Genomic DNA, 18,474 nt, shown 5'->3' on the forward strand with positions numbered 1-18,474 from the left:
TAAAGGGCCACCGTTCAAAATCCCCCGTTATTTCACTCTTTTTTGTTTTACTACATAGGTTTCGGCTCTTTGTTCAGTGCCTCAAAGGCCGCATTGATTCAGTCTTCATGTTCCACAACACAGATGGCAACAATTTGTCAGTGCTCAAAAACTGCGTTTTGGAATTCCGCGCTTCTTGCGCCTTTTGGAAGATTTGGAACGATGACGTCCGCCACTGACAGCTCACACATGTGTAACATGTGCAAAAGAAAGCCAGTGTTTGACTCTGACCTTCCTTCGAAATGTAAATGCACGAAAAACTTTTTTTGGTGCAGAACTCTTCTTTGCAGAATAGTTGATATTGAAACAGGGTTAAATAAAGCATTTTTCCACATTTCTAAACTGTACCATTTGTGGAAATGACAAGTATTGCCTCGTGAAGAGGTAAAATGAGGTTTTTGCACTTAAAACACAAAACAAATTGGTTGGAAAAGCTTTAGAAGGGTTTCTGAAGGAGTCAAGTTTGGCAGCAGTGCTCGCAGGATTCACGTCACTAACGAGTATTCTTTGCACATTCCTGCGATCTTTATCGCCGCGCGTCGCAAGGGCTACCGCCAACTGGAGCACTGATTGGACAGCCTAAGCGACACACCTCGCGTCAACACGCGGCGCAGTCCTACACCATCGACAAGTGGCTTGGTGCTGTGGAACGGATGCACCTGCACAGATGACGGCACTCTTGGCCACGGACAATATATAAGCTGGGCTAATTCTGCTCTGACCACAGTTTGGCAGCAATGCTCGAAGGATTCACATCACTAACGAGTATTCTCTGTGCACAGGTGAGAATTCATTCCTTCATCTTAATTATACTGTAGCTAGCACTGCTGCCAAACACCATTGACCCCTTTTGTGTCTCTTTATTGTTGTTTTGTTGCAAAATGAGTAAAGAGCTAGACATCTTTTAGCGAGAAATACGGAAGGAACTTCGCGACTTTAAGAAGAGTGTGGACTATTGTAGTTCAGTCTGTGTGACATTAAGCCGCTCACAGAAGAGATAAAGTCCGTGCGAAAAGAACTCGCAGAAGCACCGAAAGCTAACAATATCCTCGTGATGGAAACAAAGAAATTACGCATGAAAGTTGAAGACCTGGAGGCATATACCAGAGAAAACAACCTTGAAATCAAGGGTGTGCCCAATCAAGGTGATCCTTTCGAAGTAGTCCAGAAAATTTGCACAGCAGTTGGGGAACCCATCACTTCCACAGGTATTGATGTTTGTCACAGAATAGGAACTAAGCATCCCAATGTGAAGAATATCATTGTATGCTTTGCTCGCCGAGAAAAGCGAAATGCTATTTTCACTAAAGCCAAGAGAGCACATCTTTCTGTTAACCAAATTGGCTTCCTGTCCACCGATCCTATATTTGTCAATGAAAACCTAACTCAGCTTGGGAAACAACTTCTGGGTGCTGCTATAGCTAAGAAGCGTGATGTTGGATCGAAGTATGTATTGAAAAACAATGGCATAGTTCTTGCCAGGAAAGCTGAATCATCGGAGGTGCTGAGAATAGCTGAATACAATGATTTGGACAAAATGTGTCACTAAGTATCAAACTGACGCTTTTAAATGGCTCAATCTGCTATGAAATGTTTTTATTTGACAGTTGTCCTTACTATGATGTGGACAGTTTTAACAAAGCAGCCGAATAAGTTGAAAAGCATTTCAGTGCTTTTCATATAAATGTGCGCAGTATTAAAAACAAAATGTCTGATCTCAGCACGTTCCTTGATTCCTTAACTATAAAATTTTATGTGATATTCCTTTTCGAAACATGGCTCACTCCGAATGACAGTCCTTCACAATTAGACTGTTACACATACAATGGTGTTACCAGGACTACCAATCGTGGTGGAGGATTAGCCTTGTATGTGAAACATTGTCTTATTCATGATGTCGTTGATGAGCTAACTTTCATGACCACTAGCCTCAAATGTATTACAATTCGATTACCAAATATTGCAGTTACTGCATTGTATCGGCCACCTGCGAGCAGAAAGTCTGAATTTCTTGATACTTTTAAAAACCTTAAATGTAAGTTAAACTTATTGCCCTTGCCTTTTTTCTGATGGGTGACATAAATATCAACATGATAAGCGATGACGCAGCCACTGTGCAGTTTGAAACTATTCTGTCCACCTATTATTGTTCGAACACTATTAGGCTGCCCAGCCAAATCACTGATCATAGCGCCACACTGCTGGATGTTTGCATCACAAACGCGCCAACAAATAAGATTTCTTCAGGCCTATTTTCACTTGACCTTAGTGACCACTTACCAGTTTTTGCTCTTTTCTCTACTACACCTAATAAACCTAATTACACCGAAAAAACAATGTATCGAGTCATAAACCAGCTCACACTTGAGAAATTTCGCTCGGAAATAGCGCTTATGAACTGGTCTTTCGTTTATGCAGAACAGGATTCTGATCGCACATATAGAGTTTTCTTTCGCTATCTCAAAACATGTTATGACAGCAATTTTCCCATGGTATCGCGCACATTAAACAAAAAGAAAATTAGAAAGCCATGGATCAGCACGAGCCTTCACAAAAGAATCAAAATAAAAAAACTAAATGTATCATAAGTTTGTTCAAACAAGTGACCTAGCGGCTCTAAAAGAATTCAAAACGTATCGCAATAAACTAAATGCCGACACATGAAAAGCTAAGAAGAGTTATCATGAATGCCTATACACCAAGATTTATAATGATCCTCGCAAACTGTGGAATGCAGGGAATAATCTGGGACAATTTGTGGAAAACAAAAGCGTTTCAATGTCAAAGCCCTCTCCCAAGACATGAGCGATGACGAGCTATAACGGCTTTGAATGAATATTTTGCCCACTCCGGTGACTATTTGCTGCCTTCAGAACAGAGTATGCAGGAAAGAATCTCCCATAGAGTGAGACAGGCTAACACATTTAATTTAGCCCCAGTGACATCTTTTGAAGTATTAAGCTCGATAAATAGACTATATAACAATGTCGCAACAGGTTCTGATGAATTAAGCGTGGCACCTATGAAGTAAGTTGCAGATCTCATCTTAGAACCCCTGGCTCATATCATTAATTATATGTTTGTTTCTGGTCTTTTTCCCTTTCGATCTCAAGCTTGTGCGTATATGCCCTCCTCATAAAGGCAGTGCTCTAAATAACATTTCAAATTACAGGCCAATCTCTGTCTTGCCTGTTCTATCGAAGATGTTTGAATCTGCGATAAATTGCAGACTAAAAACTTTCTTAGTAAGTATAATGTAATAAACAATGCTCAGTATGGATTCCAGAAAGGCAAGTCCGCTGAATTAGCCCTATTAAACGTAAAGGAAGAGATACTAAACAATTTTGAAAAAAGACTGTATACAGTTGGTTTGTTTCTTGATCTGAGAAAGGCTTTTGATAGTATAAAACATGATATCCTAGAACAAAAATTATTAGACTATGGAATATGCGGTGTTGCTCTTGAACTTATTAAAAATTATCTGCCAGAAAACAATATGTTAAAGTTGGAAGCTTAACCTCAGGAGAAACTGAACTTAAGCAAGGCGTTCCACAAGGTTCGATCTTAGGACCTTTACTATTTATACTTTATATTAATTATATATGTAATATCCCTTGCACAGAAAAAACTAGTTATATATCCAGATGATGTGAATGCCTTTTTTAGCGCTGAATCAATGAACATCTCAAAGTTACTGTAACCCATTATTTAAGGCATTTGGAGGTGTGGCTACGTGAAAACAAGCTTGCATTAAATGAAAGTAAAATGAAATACGCTATTTTTAGGCCTACAAACAAACCATGTATTAATCTGAAATTCTCCTTTCAAGGCACAACATTCGAGTGCGTTTGCAAGCAAAAATTTCTAGGTGTTTGGTTCGAGGAAAACATGTGGAATACCCATGTGTCAAAGCTTGCTTCTGAATTGGGCAAGACTGTAGGCTGCCCGTACAGGTTATCAAATCTAGTTCCATTAAGGCTAAAAAAAAAAAAAGCTATATATTACGGCCACTTCTACTCTTGCTTGTCTTACTGCGCGCTAGTATGGGCAAAAACATCTGCTCAGAACCTAAACAGACTCAAGGTGTTGCAGAAAAAGGTTCTCGGAATATTTGAAAATTCTTATGGGCAGCCTCGTGAACAACGTACTCATCAGCTGTTCATAAATCACGATATTATTAGAGCAAGTGATTTTTATGCATATAAATTACTACTTTATTCAAAGTAAAACAAGATTTATCAACATTCATTTGATAGCTCCCCCCGATACTCTCCCTGAAATCAATCCATACCAGTTGCTTTTTCACATACAAGGTATGGAGAACGCCTTTTTCAATAACAGATGCCAGCAATACTGAAATGTTTAACTTGTACCAATTTCAAACTGCCTGAATGTAAATTCAAGAAACATGTGCAAACTATGCTTTTAATTGTATAGGAACCACTCAAACACCAACATCTTTCTTTTGTTATCTTGATATATACATATAACATTTTATGTATAAAATTATTTTTGTTGCCTTTGCACAAGTGTTTACAAGGATTGTGTGACATCTGTATTATATGTATTTATTTTGTACATTAAAAGGGTTGCATTGTGTGAATTATATTTCATGCCTACATTATGGCACATTCTTGTACAGTGTTTCAGGTGATTATTTTTGCTATCTGCCTGCTGCTATTTAATGGTTCCTTGGGCACTCTCAAGATGTCTGTGACATCTTTTTGCCCAAGAACCTCCAACTCGGTGTTGATTGAAAACTTGACTTGAAAAAATAAATAAACAAATGAACCATAGAAACAGCAAAATAAGCTATGTCACTTTTGGTCACAATAATAAAACAATTATGGGGTTAATGACAGAACATGACATCTCAGCTCTTGCATGGAAGCCTTGTTTCCAAATACAAAGATGCTTGAGTAACTCACTTAAATAGATGTGAACATACAGATGGGAGATTGCCATAACTCCTATTCAGTGTATTCGGTGTAGCCTATCACCAGAGACTCCAGATAAAGGTGGTGTAATGGCCTTTTTTCCTTGGCAATAACATGCTTCCTCCAGTCTGTAATGAGTCCCTTGGTTGCAGCATACTCTACTAAAGCAATATTTCACATGTCCCTTCCTTACATCATAGTCATGCTTTTTGGCCATCTTTTGAAGTCACCAGTTTCACCAATGTACACATGTAACAGTCAGCATATGGAATAACGCACATCACATCTTTTTCCTTGAGGAGTTTGCTTTAAAGTTAAAAAGTCTACTGTTTATCATGTCACTGAGGGACAACAAAACTAACTCTAGAACACCACTTTACTGTGAACCACGATGACTAAAACAAAAAAAGGTAGATCTATAAATACCCTGTGTGTGAAACCAAATAAACATTACTAGCAGTATACGCCTTTTATTCAGCCAGGTTTGCAACTCTAAGTACGCGGGCAGTAGGTGACAAAGCATCGCTGATTGCAATCAATTATACAGACACTTGATGCGCATTTCTACCATCACTATTGGTGTGGGTGTCATGCTGTGCTGCTGTCGGCAACACATGTGCACATGCACATGTATGATCAGAAGGCCTCCAGAGAGGCGAAGTTCATTCGACTTCAAAAGCAACGAAGCCACGTGGATGCACTGTCACGCTAGACTCAATCAACTCTGACCGAGTCAGGGCAGTATTCTCGCTTCCACTGCTGGCATGAGCATTGTGCACACACATGCGCAATCCTGCTCAGCGGCTGTGTGCATGCTACACTATGGTGAATGTCAAGCCAAGTTTATGTCATCCTTTCTTTAGATGCTGACCAGCACCGACGTTTTTCCTTCAGTCTCATCTCATGCACCACGAAGGTGCGACATCTGCAACGCCACTGGCACACTCCTCATCCTGCCAGCATTCTGAGATGTCTTCAGCACAAAGCTAAACCTTGCTTGCGCTTTCAATGCTTCGTCATCAGGTCAAACTGACAATCTTTTATTACTGTCATGCTGTCCTGCTATCAGCAACACATGTGCAATCCACACCTGAAAGATTACAAGGCCTCCAGAGAGGCGACTCCAAAAGCAACGAAGCCAAGTGGCAAAAGGGATGAGTGTCTGTTACTAATGGATATGTATTATCTTCTACAAGATAGGTATGATTTAATGAATTCTAGCATTTTTTTCCAGAACGCCATATGGAACAAGCTCAGGACCATTGTGATGTGCCAGTCAACTAACTTATGCAGATTGGTATCTGAAGCATGCGCAATATTTGAGGCGCAGTTTAGGAGCTAGTACAATCGAAGATCTCACAAAAACAATAGTGTAACTTTACACGAGTTATGAGTTAAGCTTCCAACCACTGCATTGTTAATTTAAACCACCTACTGCATTCTGGTAATGCTGCTGAAGTTCGCTCAGTGCACAAAGGGCAAGGTAGTGATGGGCCTTCCTCACATGCAACTATACAATGGGACAAGAAGTTTATTTGCTAAGAGCGCTCTCTCTAAATATGACGAACTCACCTTGAGCTGCCAGAAAGAGTGTGGGCTGCTGGGAAAAAGTGAGCTTTTCTTCATCACCACATGGAGCCAAGAAATAGGAGGGGGCCATTTCTTGGCTGCTGCTGCCCGGTGAGTCTAGGCTCTCAATTGCCGACAGTGAGTCACCTGTCATAAGATAGATGCAGTCCTGTCATTAAAATGCAAGAGTTTGCAGGACTATTGTTTCTTTTCAAATGGACCGTTAACCAAAGCTGTCGATTGATTGCATCCCATTCTTTTGGACAATTAGCTTACTGACATACTTTCTCTCCTTGGAGACGTTTATTCCTAGTTCATGGGCTGTACACCCATTCAAACAGTAATTATATTGCACGAGAAGGCTGTGTAGAAAGCATCTGAGCTTCTTGATTTGCTTGCCTGGACCTTCTGATCGCTGCCCCCTTTAAGACAGCACCTTCATTTTTGTGCATTCTGAGAGACAACAGAAACAAATTCACCGATGATTATGATACTCCCTAACGCGAATCTTGAGAGCAGATGTCTAGGTGTTTTGAATTTGCTATATATTGTGGCAAAGAATTTGATTCTCAACGACAGGGTCCTCTCGACAGCAGCACTGAGCCTCTGCTTGGGCAGCATAATGCTGCTATGACTGTTGGTACCTCTACTAAATCAAATGCCTTTTCGTAATCTATGAAAGCCATACAGAGAGGATTATTATACCCTGCGGATTTCTCAATAACCTGATTAATGACATGGATGTGATCCATCGTAGAGTATCCGTTCCTGAAGGCAGCCTGTTCCCTTGGTTGACTGAAGTGTTGCCCTTATTCTATTGGAAATTATCACGGTGAATATTTTATACAATACTGGAAGTAAGCTAATGGGCCTATAATTTTTCAATTCTTGAACGTCTCGCTTTTTGTGGATTAGTATAATGTTGGCATTCTTCCAGTCCTCTGAGACCCTTGGAGTCGTGAGACATTTCGTATAAAGGGCCTGAAGCTTTTCAAGCATTATGTCTCCTCCATCTTTGATTAAATCGACTGTTATTCCATCTTCTCCTGCTGCTTTTCCTTGTTTCATGTCTTGCAAGGCCCTTCTGACCTCATCGCTAGTTATAGGAGGAGTTTCTGCATCCTGTTCATGACTGTTTCTAATGGAGGTAGCCTGACTCCTCTGGGTACTGTACATGTCAGTGTAGAATTCTTCCGCTGTTTTTACTATATCTTCGAGATTGCTAATGATATTACCCTGCTCATCATTCAGTGCATATATCTTGGTTTGTCTTATGCCAAGTTTCTTTCTCACTGATTTCAGGCTGTGTCCACTTGCAGCTTCTTCAGTCTTTTTCAAGTTATAGTTCCGAATATCACTTATTTTGGCCTTGTTGATCAGTTTTGACAGTTCCGCACATTCTATCTTATTTCTTGAGATGGACACTCATTTTTTGTCATTTCTTTATTAGGTCATTTGTTACTTGGGAGAGCTTGCCTACTGGTTGCCTTGGTGCCTTGCCTCCCACTTCAATTGCTGCCTCTGAAGCCAACCTAGTTACAGTTTCATTCATTACCTCTATGTCATCATCATCTCTCTGTTCTAAGGCTGCATATTTGTTTGCAAGTACCAGCCTGAATTTGTCTGCTTTTACCCTTACTGCCTCTAGGTTGACCTGTTTCTTCTTGACCAATTTTGCTCTTTCTCTCTTCAAATTGAGGTGTATCCTAGCCCTCACTAACCTATGATCACTGCACTTTACCCTACCTATCACTTCTGCATCCTGCACTATGCTGGGATCAGCAGAAAGTATGAAGTCAATTTCATTTCTTGTTTCACCATTAGCGCTTTTCAAAGTCCCACTTTCTGTTGCTACGCTTCCTGAAAAAGGTGTTCATTATTCAAAGCTTATTGCTTTCTGCGAATTCTACCAGCCTCTCTCCTCTAGCATTCCTAGAATCCACGCCATAGTTGCCAATTCCTTGTTCACCAGCCTGCTTTTTTCCCACCTTTGCATTGAAGTCGCCCATTACTACAGTATACTGAGTTTGCACTTTTCTCATCGCTAATTCAACATCTTCATAAAACTGATCTACTTCCTCATCATCGTGACTGCATGTTGGTGTGTAGGCTTGTACTACCTTTAATCTATACCTCTTATTATGTTTGATTACGACTACAGCTACCGTCTCATTAATGCTGTAGAATTCATCAATGTTATCCCGCTATGTCATTATGGATTACGAATCCTACAACGTATTGCTTCTTATTTAGGAGTTCTTCTAATCTCACTAAGGCCGATGATATCCCAAACAATGTCTGATAGTTCCTCAAAGAGTCCTGCTAAGCTAGCCGTGGTCGAGAGGGTTCAGGTGTTAAAGCAATGAAGTGTTCTGCATCCCCCATGCTCCTCGCAGCTTGTGATATCCCCTTTCAACTTCCCACAAAGGAAGGGAAAGAAGCCACTGCACTCAAAATTCTGTTTTGATAGGAACAGCAAGATTCCGAGAATGGTGGCATGGTTCCGATTTGAAGGACTTCAAAAAAAGGGCCACATTTTAGTGGGGGGCAGAGAAAGACAAAACAAGAGAATGTGACCAGCAAGTGACAGGAGGTTGGTCTCTTAGGTTTTCCTACAGGTTTTCTCGACAAATTCGAAGCACTGCTAACAAACAGCTCACCAGCTACTTGGAGAGAAGGAACTTGCAATGAAGTGACTCATGCATCTGATTGGTTTAGAGTGCTAATTTTAACCAATGAGACGCATGATCGCCATCATCACTTTCCACTACCAGGGGTGACTGGCAGTGGCGTAGCCAGACATATTGTTCAGAGGGGGGGGGTTCACGTTGAAGCTTCGCCTCCTCACAGAATTTGTCGACGGATCAAATACATGAATAATAACTGCATTGCCATTGCCAAAGATACTGCAATCGAATTCTTGGACGCTACGCACTGTCAAGACAAGTAAAATATGTATTTTTTCATAGTATAATATATTCTTATGTCCCAAACGTTGTGCCAGAAATAACTGATATCAATGCTTCCGTGTTTTTTGTCTATTTAATAAGAAAGAAAATATCACACAAACTTTACAATTATATCAGTGCATAACCAGCAGAACAGTGCATGCCGCTGATATGATAAATGTAAGGGCCGTGAAATGAACAAGTTGAGGACAAATATTTTAATGAAACTTCGTCATTAAAGAACCTTGTTTACATTTTTGTACATATGCAATGGCTAGAGAAAAATCTCAGTGACGCTGTCCTTCATTCCAATGTATTGTGCAGGAGCAGCTGTCACCAGTTGTGTATTGTAATTGCACCAAAATTGTAGTCGCAACAGAGATCACATATCAAAAGCGGCAGCTCTGCAAAATATGCATTAGAAATGCGAAGTACAATGGAATACACAAATGCCAAGATAAAGCTTGATAAAAAGCAAAAAAGTGGCTCTGGAAACAAAGTTCACTGCATGTATCCACATAACCTCACAACAAGATATTTAAATATACACATAAGTACCCAATAAATATATGTATCTAAGCAAAAGTCACTCTATACAGGGTGTTTCAGCTAACTTTAGCCAGAGTTTAAGTATATACCGATACACTCTAAGGCGACGCAACGAAGTGCATATTGCTGACTTTTGTATGTAGTGTGCCACACTATTTTTTTATTTTGCTTAATTTGATTTTTAGTCAAGATTAACAAACCAACTTCTGAAGTAACGAAGCTAGGAAAAGAATTCAATTAGAAAATTGCAGAGTGGTTTGCAAAACGTCCGAATAAACAGTTTCTGTCTTTCTATATATCTATCAAGTGTTAGCGTATTTCAGCTTACTCATGATGCCCGCGAAATACAAAACACCATGTGACATGCCCGCTCACGCATCGTGATTGCACTGCTCCCCAACATTCCATGCACAAACAGCCCTAGGCACTCCGGCGCGCTGCCGCTTAAAAGGCGACTGGGCAGCGACGAAGGAGTTGGCTGTACCATTTACGCCACCGATGTGCTCTCCTCGTGAAAGTTCGTTATAGCGGTAAGCAGACGCAGCGGCGATCGCTTGTGCTGCCGGAAGCAACAGATCTTTTCGTGATAGCTGTAAGCAAATTGAACATTCCTAAATAAAAAACTCAGTTTTCAGACAACTTCAGACTTCAGATGAAGCTACATGGCTCAGCTAACCCGCAAACCACTGCCACCAACCTTTCCACACTCAGGGAGTACCAAGGAGCGCCGAACGAAGAGCTAGATTGCCCTTTCACACAGGCAGAGTTGTAGGCGGCCCTCTCTAGGCTAACACGCAATACGAGCCCGGGCAAAGACAGAGTCACTGACAAGCACCTTCGACAGCTACCCCCTCGGGCATTGATGGCTCTTCTTCGGTACTATTGGCCTCGAGCTCCACCACTGGAAAAGCTGGCGCCACCGTCGGCGTGACGTGCTAGGAGGGATCACGTGGACATAGCGGCCGCGTCGGCTGCTTCGGGAGCGCCGAAGCGAGCTAAAAACGAGTTTAAATTCCCTCGTACGCTGCGGTCCTCATTTAGTGGCAAAATTTTCCCGCTTCGAGTGTCTCCTTTACAACACTTGAAAGCACTACAATAGGTAGTGGCTGCCTTTGAAGGCGCGCAACATGGTAGGCTACTGCTCGGTGCCGCAGGGCCGGACGCACGTAACGGAGGCCGGTGTCAGTCACACGTAGCCGCAGGACAAGAAGCTGCGTGAAGCTTGGCTCGCGAAACATAAAACCGGCAAACAGTCATCGGCTACAACTCGGGTATGCAGCAAGCACAGACGCGAGGAAGATTTCTGCTACGGCGCCCGGTCTGCGATGTTCTGAAAACGCGCACTGAGACGTTCGCCCGAGTCCACTGCCCGACTAATGTCATGACGGTTTGGTCGATGAACTTGTCGCTGCTATAGATACTCGCAAGTTGAGTGGAGTGGAAAGGCAGCGGTAAGAAGCACATTTAAAAAAAGCATGGCATATGGTCATGTTTGTGTTATGAATTAATGCATGCACTGGATTACAAAAAAGGAGCAGCGGGAAATTGCACGCTGAGAACACCGATAAACATACAGTGCGACAAAACTCGAGAAATAATATTGAAAGGTCAAAGAATTTAGAAGAAAAAAAAAAACATTGAATCGTCGTGACGGCACATCACAGTCCCCGTAGGCGTCGAAGTCTCTACAATGAAGTTATTTTTGAACAGCTCTGATAGTACCCACGCAACAATGGTTGCTTGTATACTGTCAAATGTTCATATTCTGCGGCCTAAAGCTCATGGCACGGTGCGAAAACGCGCGCGCGGAGAAAGCGAAACAGTGCGCGGACAAGCATCCAGACACGCCGGTCGCTGGGAATCTGCGCGATTGCTGGATTGAGGCTTCGTTCTATTACACTCCATTTAGTTATAGAAACACTATAAGAACATATTTCACATAGCTTGCTCTCAGTGTTTACCTACCTTTCACGCAAGAAGCCGGTTCGGGAGACTCCATCGCGGCAACCGCACGCAGTGGCGTTCACTGTACGTATTCGGTAAAGAGATAGCGTCTGTAAACGATTGTGTGCTTTCAGTTTGCCCAAGATTATTATTTAGACAGTAAAAAACTTCTCTCATTTCGAAAGTACTTACAAAACTGTCCGGGAGAGCTCGCGCGTGGTGCTTTCAGTGAGCGCTGACAGCAAAATCTATGAGGAGCACGCCACGTGATCCCTCATACTACGCTGGCGAGGCGCTTCCGCTAGATGGCGACTCCGTAACTCCTCGCCACCAATAACGACTGCTGGATTAAGGGCGAGCTACCAACAGCCTGGAAACACTCGGAGGTAACCATGGTACTCAAGCCAAACAAACCCATCTCCATCACAAATCTCCGCCCCATCTACCTTACGTCCTGCGCCAGGAAACTGTTTGAACACATGGTCAACGAGCGGCTTACCACACATCTCGAGGAAAACGATCGCTATCCGCACACCATGTTCGGCTTCCACCAGATGCTCTCCACGCAGGACATCCTCTTACAGCTAAAGGAAGATATTCTTGACCATTTGAGCAAACACAGCAAGTCTTCCATTCTAGCACTAGACGTAAAGGGCTCGCCTTTGATAACGTGAGCCATGAAGCCATTCTCCGTAACGTAGAAGATATCAGCTGCAGTGCCAAAACATAAGCCTACATGCACGCTTTCCTCACCAACCGTACGGCCACGGTGGGGATTGCCAACCTCCGGAGCAAGACATTTCACCTACCTAACAGGGGTACGCCACAAGGTTCGGTAGTCTCGCCACTCCTCTTCAATGTGGCCCTTCTCAATCTTCCCCACCTTCTAGACACCGTCCCAGGGATATTCCATGCTCTATATGCAGATGATATCACACTGTGAATGAGAGGCACGAGCATGGGCGAATAGGAGGCCCATCTTCAGGAGGCGGTCAACATCATCGAACGGTACCTCAACACCTGCAGCCTCTACTGTGCCCCAGATAAATCCGAGCTGTTAGTACTCGGGGCACGCACACGGGGCTGGCCCCCAAGCCATGACGCACTGGACCCACAAGTCCTTCTTCAGGGAGTCCCGATACCGAACATCGACTCATTTCGAGTCCTCGGAGTCCATATACACAAGGATGGGTCCGGCTCCACCACACTCCCCAGGCTACACAACACCGTGGCACAGCTTACTCATCTGATACGACGGGTGGCCAATTGCCGCAATGGCCTCAAAGAGCACGACACTTTGAAAATGGTACAAGCCCTCCTTTACAGCCGCATTACATACGGAACTCCTTACCTCAACCTGAAGACAGCCGAGAAGCAAAATCTAAACCTTCTAATATGAAAGGCCACGAAGCTTGCCCTAGGACTACCGACAACCGCCTCCACTGACCAATTGCTTCGCATGGGAGATCACAACTCCTGGGAAGAACTCGCGGAAGCGCACCTCATCAACCAGATCGAGAGACTCAAGCTCACAACCACAGGCCGAGCAATCCTCCGACGCACAGGATACATAACCAATCTAGAGCACGATGGCGAATGTAAGGAAAAGATCAGATCGAAGCTGCGAGAATGTCTACAAATTCTTCAGATCCCTCGGAACATGCATCTAGAACACCATCGAGGCAGACAGCTTGCCAGGGTAAACGCCATCAGACACAAGCACCGTAATGACCCCCACGTGCGCTACGTGGACGCAGCCAAGTATCCAGGCCGAAACACCTTCGCCATCAGCATCACAGACTACAGAGGGACGACACTGACGTTGGTGACAATTCTCGCCAAACGCGCGGACACAGCTGAGAAGGCCGCTATAGCACTCACCACCCATACAAGCGAGGATGCCATAGTGGTCTTCACAAACTCTCAAACAGCGGCACGCAACTACTAGAAGGGCAGGATCTCCATCAAAGCGATCAACTTACTGAAACATGGCGATACTCCTCCCCCATACACCTGCATCATGTGGGTTCCGGGACACAAGGGACTCGAGGGGAATGAAGCGGCACACACCGCGGCCCGCGCAAGCATCAACCAGGCTTCCCCGCACGACATTCTGGACAGGTCCCACCCACCCAAACCGGAGGAGGAAACGGAAACAATACCGTTAACTTACCAAGCACTACTACAACACTATCGGCTTGGACGCAGGCTCTACCCTCCACCACATCCAAAACTAACAAGAAACGAAGGCACTGACTACAGGCGACTCCAGAGCAATACCTTTACCCATGGAAGCTTACTGCATCATTTCCACCCGACGCTATACAGCTACACCTGTCCACACTGTAACGTCCCAGACACCCTGGGGCACCTCCTCCTGCAATGCAAGAACACCCGAGCAAGCATCACAGTGACACAACTAATAGCAGCAGACGCAGACCCAAACCTCCTCGCTGAAATGTGGGAGGCTGTGATCTCCAAGCCGGACCTGGTCGACCAGCGCGAACTCGTCGCTCGGGCCCGGAGGGCGATCCAAGCCAGAGGGTTCCTGGAATAAGGGACCCTCCCACCTCGACTGACAAGTCGCTACTTCGAATAAAGGTTTCATCTCTCTCTCTCTCAGAAGGCTGAAAATGGTAGGATAAGAGTATCCTAAATGACCAGATGCAGTCTTTCACTCAATTTACATTTATTTTTCATGCACTTTCCCAACAAGCGCTCGAAGAGGTCACCTTCTGCAACGATACAACACTGGGATCTTCTGAGAAAGCTGGCTGTCGCTGCCGGTGAAACCCTCGGTGAAACGCTGTGGCAGACTTCAGTTATATTCTCCTGTAAGGCTTCTGGAGTCACCGTTTCCGTCGTGTATATGTGATCCTTAATATAGCCCCACAAGAAAAAATTTAAAGGATTGAGGTCGCGTGACCTTGCCAGCCACAGGACAGGCCCGTTTCTTCCTATCCACTGCCCTGAGAAGGTAGCATCAAGCCATGCTCGTGCTTGACTGCAGCTGTGGGTGGGGCCCCGTCGTGCTGATAGCACATTGTGTCAAGTCGGGCTAGTGGCATGTTGCAGCCGAAGTCTTCAACCAGCCCTTTGAGAAACATACTTACATACCTCTTGTCGGTCAGAGTGTTGTTAAAGAACGCTGGGCCAATAACTGTGCTGTCACATGTTCCGCACCAAATGTTAAAAGGCCACTGACATTGGTGGTGGGATCTTCCTAGCCAGTGGGGATTTCGCTCCCTCCAATAGTGTGCGTTGTGGACATTTACTTGGAAATTTCGGGAAAAGTTTGCCTCGTCGGTCCAGATACCTTGGTGAGAAACTCAGAATCCTGGTCCTCCTGTATTTAAATCCAATCCGCAAAGTCGAGTCTCTTTTGGAGCTCCTTTGACTCCAGGCATTGATGTAACTGCACGTGATAAGGGCGCAGTCCAGCTGCTTTCAGAATCATCTAGGCAGTTGAGTTGGACACACCAAGCTGTGCGCTCACGTTGCGCATGCTAGCGTGTGGATTAGCCGCCATGAAAGACGTTGGAGCGAACCTCATTATTTATGACCGAAGCTCTTTGCTTCTTACTTGTGAAGCTGCCGGTTTGCTTCAGCGACTCATAGGTGTTGAATATTGCCATCGGGCTCGGTCGCGTACCCGCGTGCCAGCTTTGAAATATTCTTGCAGCCCACCCTCTCTGTCCGCCTGCAGCTCCTAGGGCAAGGATCATGTCTGCTTTTTCCAAGTTGGAAAAAGGCATCACGAAATTGTTTGCGCTTTAACAGCGGGTGCACGATAGTCTGTTTATCGCTGTCTGGAACTACCACCTACCACCCCCAACACATCCGCCATTCGCTTTACACAGCGCAGGAGATAACGGTTGCTAGCTTAAATAGAACAGCCAACGCTTGCGTCACTGCCCTGTCACTTTTTAAGCAGCAGCGCATCTATGGCTGTTTGTGCATGGAACGCTTGGGAGCAGTGGAATCACGATGCACAAGTGGGCATGTCATGTTGTGTATTTTTTTTTATTTCGCGGGCATCTGCAGTGAGCTGAAAAACACTAATATTTAATAGATAGAAAAACACAAACTGTTTATTCAGACGTTTTGCAAACCACTCAGCAACTTTCTAATTAAAATTTTTTTCCTAGCTTCTTTGCTTCAGAAGTTAGTTAATACTGAGTAATTATCTAATTAAACAAAATACAAAAGTAGCGTGACACACTGCATACAAAAGTGAGTAACATGCATTTGGTCGCGTCACCTTAGAGTGCATTGACATACTTTAAAACTCTGGCAAAAGTTGGCTAAAACACACTGTACAATGCGTCAAACAAGGCAAATAAACATATTGCACAATCACAGATTCACAGAACACAAAATCCTAAGGCCCGCCCCCCCCCTCCCTCCCTCCACTCGCCCGATGCATCACGCGCGATGGAAGGCGGCGTGCTACCTCCCCGCTTTTTTCCGCTGCACACGCAAGATTGACCCACCATCGTCATTCGCACATACAGCATGCGGCGCGCGCTGATGATGTTATCACTCTTGGACTTCATACAAAACATGACGGCGACGGTGATGACAAGAATGCACATTGAGGGTCAATATAATTGATATCGCAATAATATAATAAGAGTATCCGGCATTTGAAGAGTACCGTGGCCCATTACTTTTCGCAAAAGAAGTAAAAAAATCGAACTTTCACCATGCAACAATCTGCTGCGCCACAACAATGTCTTTGTGTGTGTGGGTGGGGGGGCACCGAAATGAAGAAATGCAAAGGAAAGCTGTTGGCCACAATCAAATACCTACTTGGGGCACCTTACCGAAGGAATATCGAAGAAAATCTCCCAGGTGGCACATCAGCTCGGGCCAACATTCGATACGTATTCGCAGTTCCTGACCCAGTGACGGCCTAAGGTTAACAGCGTGGTTCCAATATTAGGGAGTTTTAGAATAGGGGCCCCAATAGGTTGAGGCCCCAAAGAGCTTTGCGGGTGTTAGCGTTGGGGCACGTAGGAGTGAAGAGTTTTAGAATAGGGTTTGACGTTTGCGGATAGCGTCTTGCGCTGACAGCGCCACTACGGCATCAAAGAAAAACTATTATAAATAATTAAATAAAATATACCATTTTATGATAGGAATAATAATTTTCACTTGCGTGTATTCGCGTTTAAGTACAATTCAGAGGTTATTCTCTGTAAGTAGCAAACAATTAGTTGCGCTTAGTTTTGAGCAAACCAACTTTACTAGCCTTCACCAGCCAAGCTTAGCCGCGTTAGGCCTACGAGCCATAAAATCCACAATCGAATTCAAAATCAGCGGCGTCTAATGAGTCAATCTTCATAACACACGCTAGTTGAGAGAAAGCGATAACCGCACTCACTTCTCCTAGCTTGCGAACTTCACGCGTTACTGCGAATCGAACCCAGTTTTGTGCTAGGTTGGAGCCGTCGCTTCGATGGGTGCCGCCATGTTTGCCGACGCAAAGCTTTTGGGGCCGCTATTTGGGCTCCCGCTAAATCGGTGAAATAGCATTCCCAACGCAAAACCCAAACGGAGTTTGCGTCTTGCACATGCGCAGTGGCTTCGACGCTATTTCTTTGGGGCCCCAAAACGTTTGGGGCCCCTATTCTAAAACTCTCTATTGGCTGTGCCATTCTGATCGATTGTTTAATGATGGCCTAAGATAAACTGCGTGAATCCAATATTGGCTGTACCACTGTGATAGAGATCCAAGGTTGGCCCTGTTTGCACATGCGACAAACAATATTAGCACTGCCATTCAAAAAGGCAAGAAATATTGGAGCAAATTTCGTGTGGATTTGCCAACATGGGTTACTAAGCTGGCTTTCTTGGAACAATACAGGGCTTGAAGTAAGCAAATGTGTTAAGTTGAAGTGACGTTTAAAAATGTCAATACAAACTTAAAATATGGAGTTTTGCGTGCCTAAACCAAAATGTGATCATAAGGCGCGTTGTAGGGTGGTGGTGGGGCGGGATTTGTACTAACCATCTGTGGTTTTTCCATGTCAACTCCATGCATGGTACACAGCCGTTTTTGCACTTTGCCTTCACCGAAATGCGTCCCCTAAAGAGAAAAGCCAAAGCACAACGTAGCAAGCAGGGGAAGTCGCATAACAGGCAAACTAGCCGCTGCTTTATTTATCGTGCATGGTAACATGAGCTTTGCATAAGAGACAACGGTATTGCGCATTTGCCTGCGCATTGGATATTTTGCATGTACGCTCCGCGGCTTTGGAGGATCAGGATTCTGAGGAGAATCGAGAATTGCAGTGCCACAAAGCTGATGGAACCGTTTTATATTGCATCGAGATGGAGCACATATGTATTAGCGAAACTTTTGTTTGTTTAGCATGCATGGCATGTTGCGGTGACATAATCATCATGCTCCTATTCCAATAGATTTGTTTGTTCGTGCATGTGTAGTAAGCTCCTTGTAGGAATGCCCCCTGACAGAAAGAAAA

The 18,474-nt window shown here is 44.1% G+C and overlaps 1 protein-coding gene across 3 annotated transcripts in view; it reads right to left on the minus strand.

Moving 5' to 3' along the window:
- Nucleotides 1-18,474, minus strand: part of LOC142585958 (cyclin-D-binding Myb-like transcription factor 1) — a 117,094-nt gene that overhangs the window by 74,779 nt on the left and 23,841 nt on the right. For all 3 annotated transcript variants that reach the window (XM_075697090.1, XM_075697091.1, XM_075697089.1), the window contains exon 3: nucleotides 6,549-6,692. In XM_075697090.1, coding sequence (XP_075553205.1) covers nucleotides 6,549-6,692 — 144 coding nt within the window. The remainder of the gene's footprint in view (nucleotides 1-6,548; nucleotides 6,693-18,474) is intronic.

Source organism: Dermacentor variabilis, chromosome 6 (genome assembly GCF_050947875.1).
Source record: "Dermacentor variabilis isolate Ectoservices chromosome 6, ASM5094787v1, whole genome shotgun sequence".
NCBI classification, from domain to species: Eukaryota; Metazoa; Arthropoda; class Arachnida; order Ixodida; family Ixodidae; genus Dermacentor; species Dermacentor variabilis.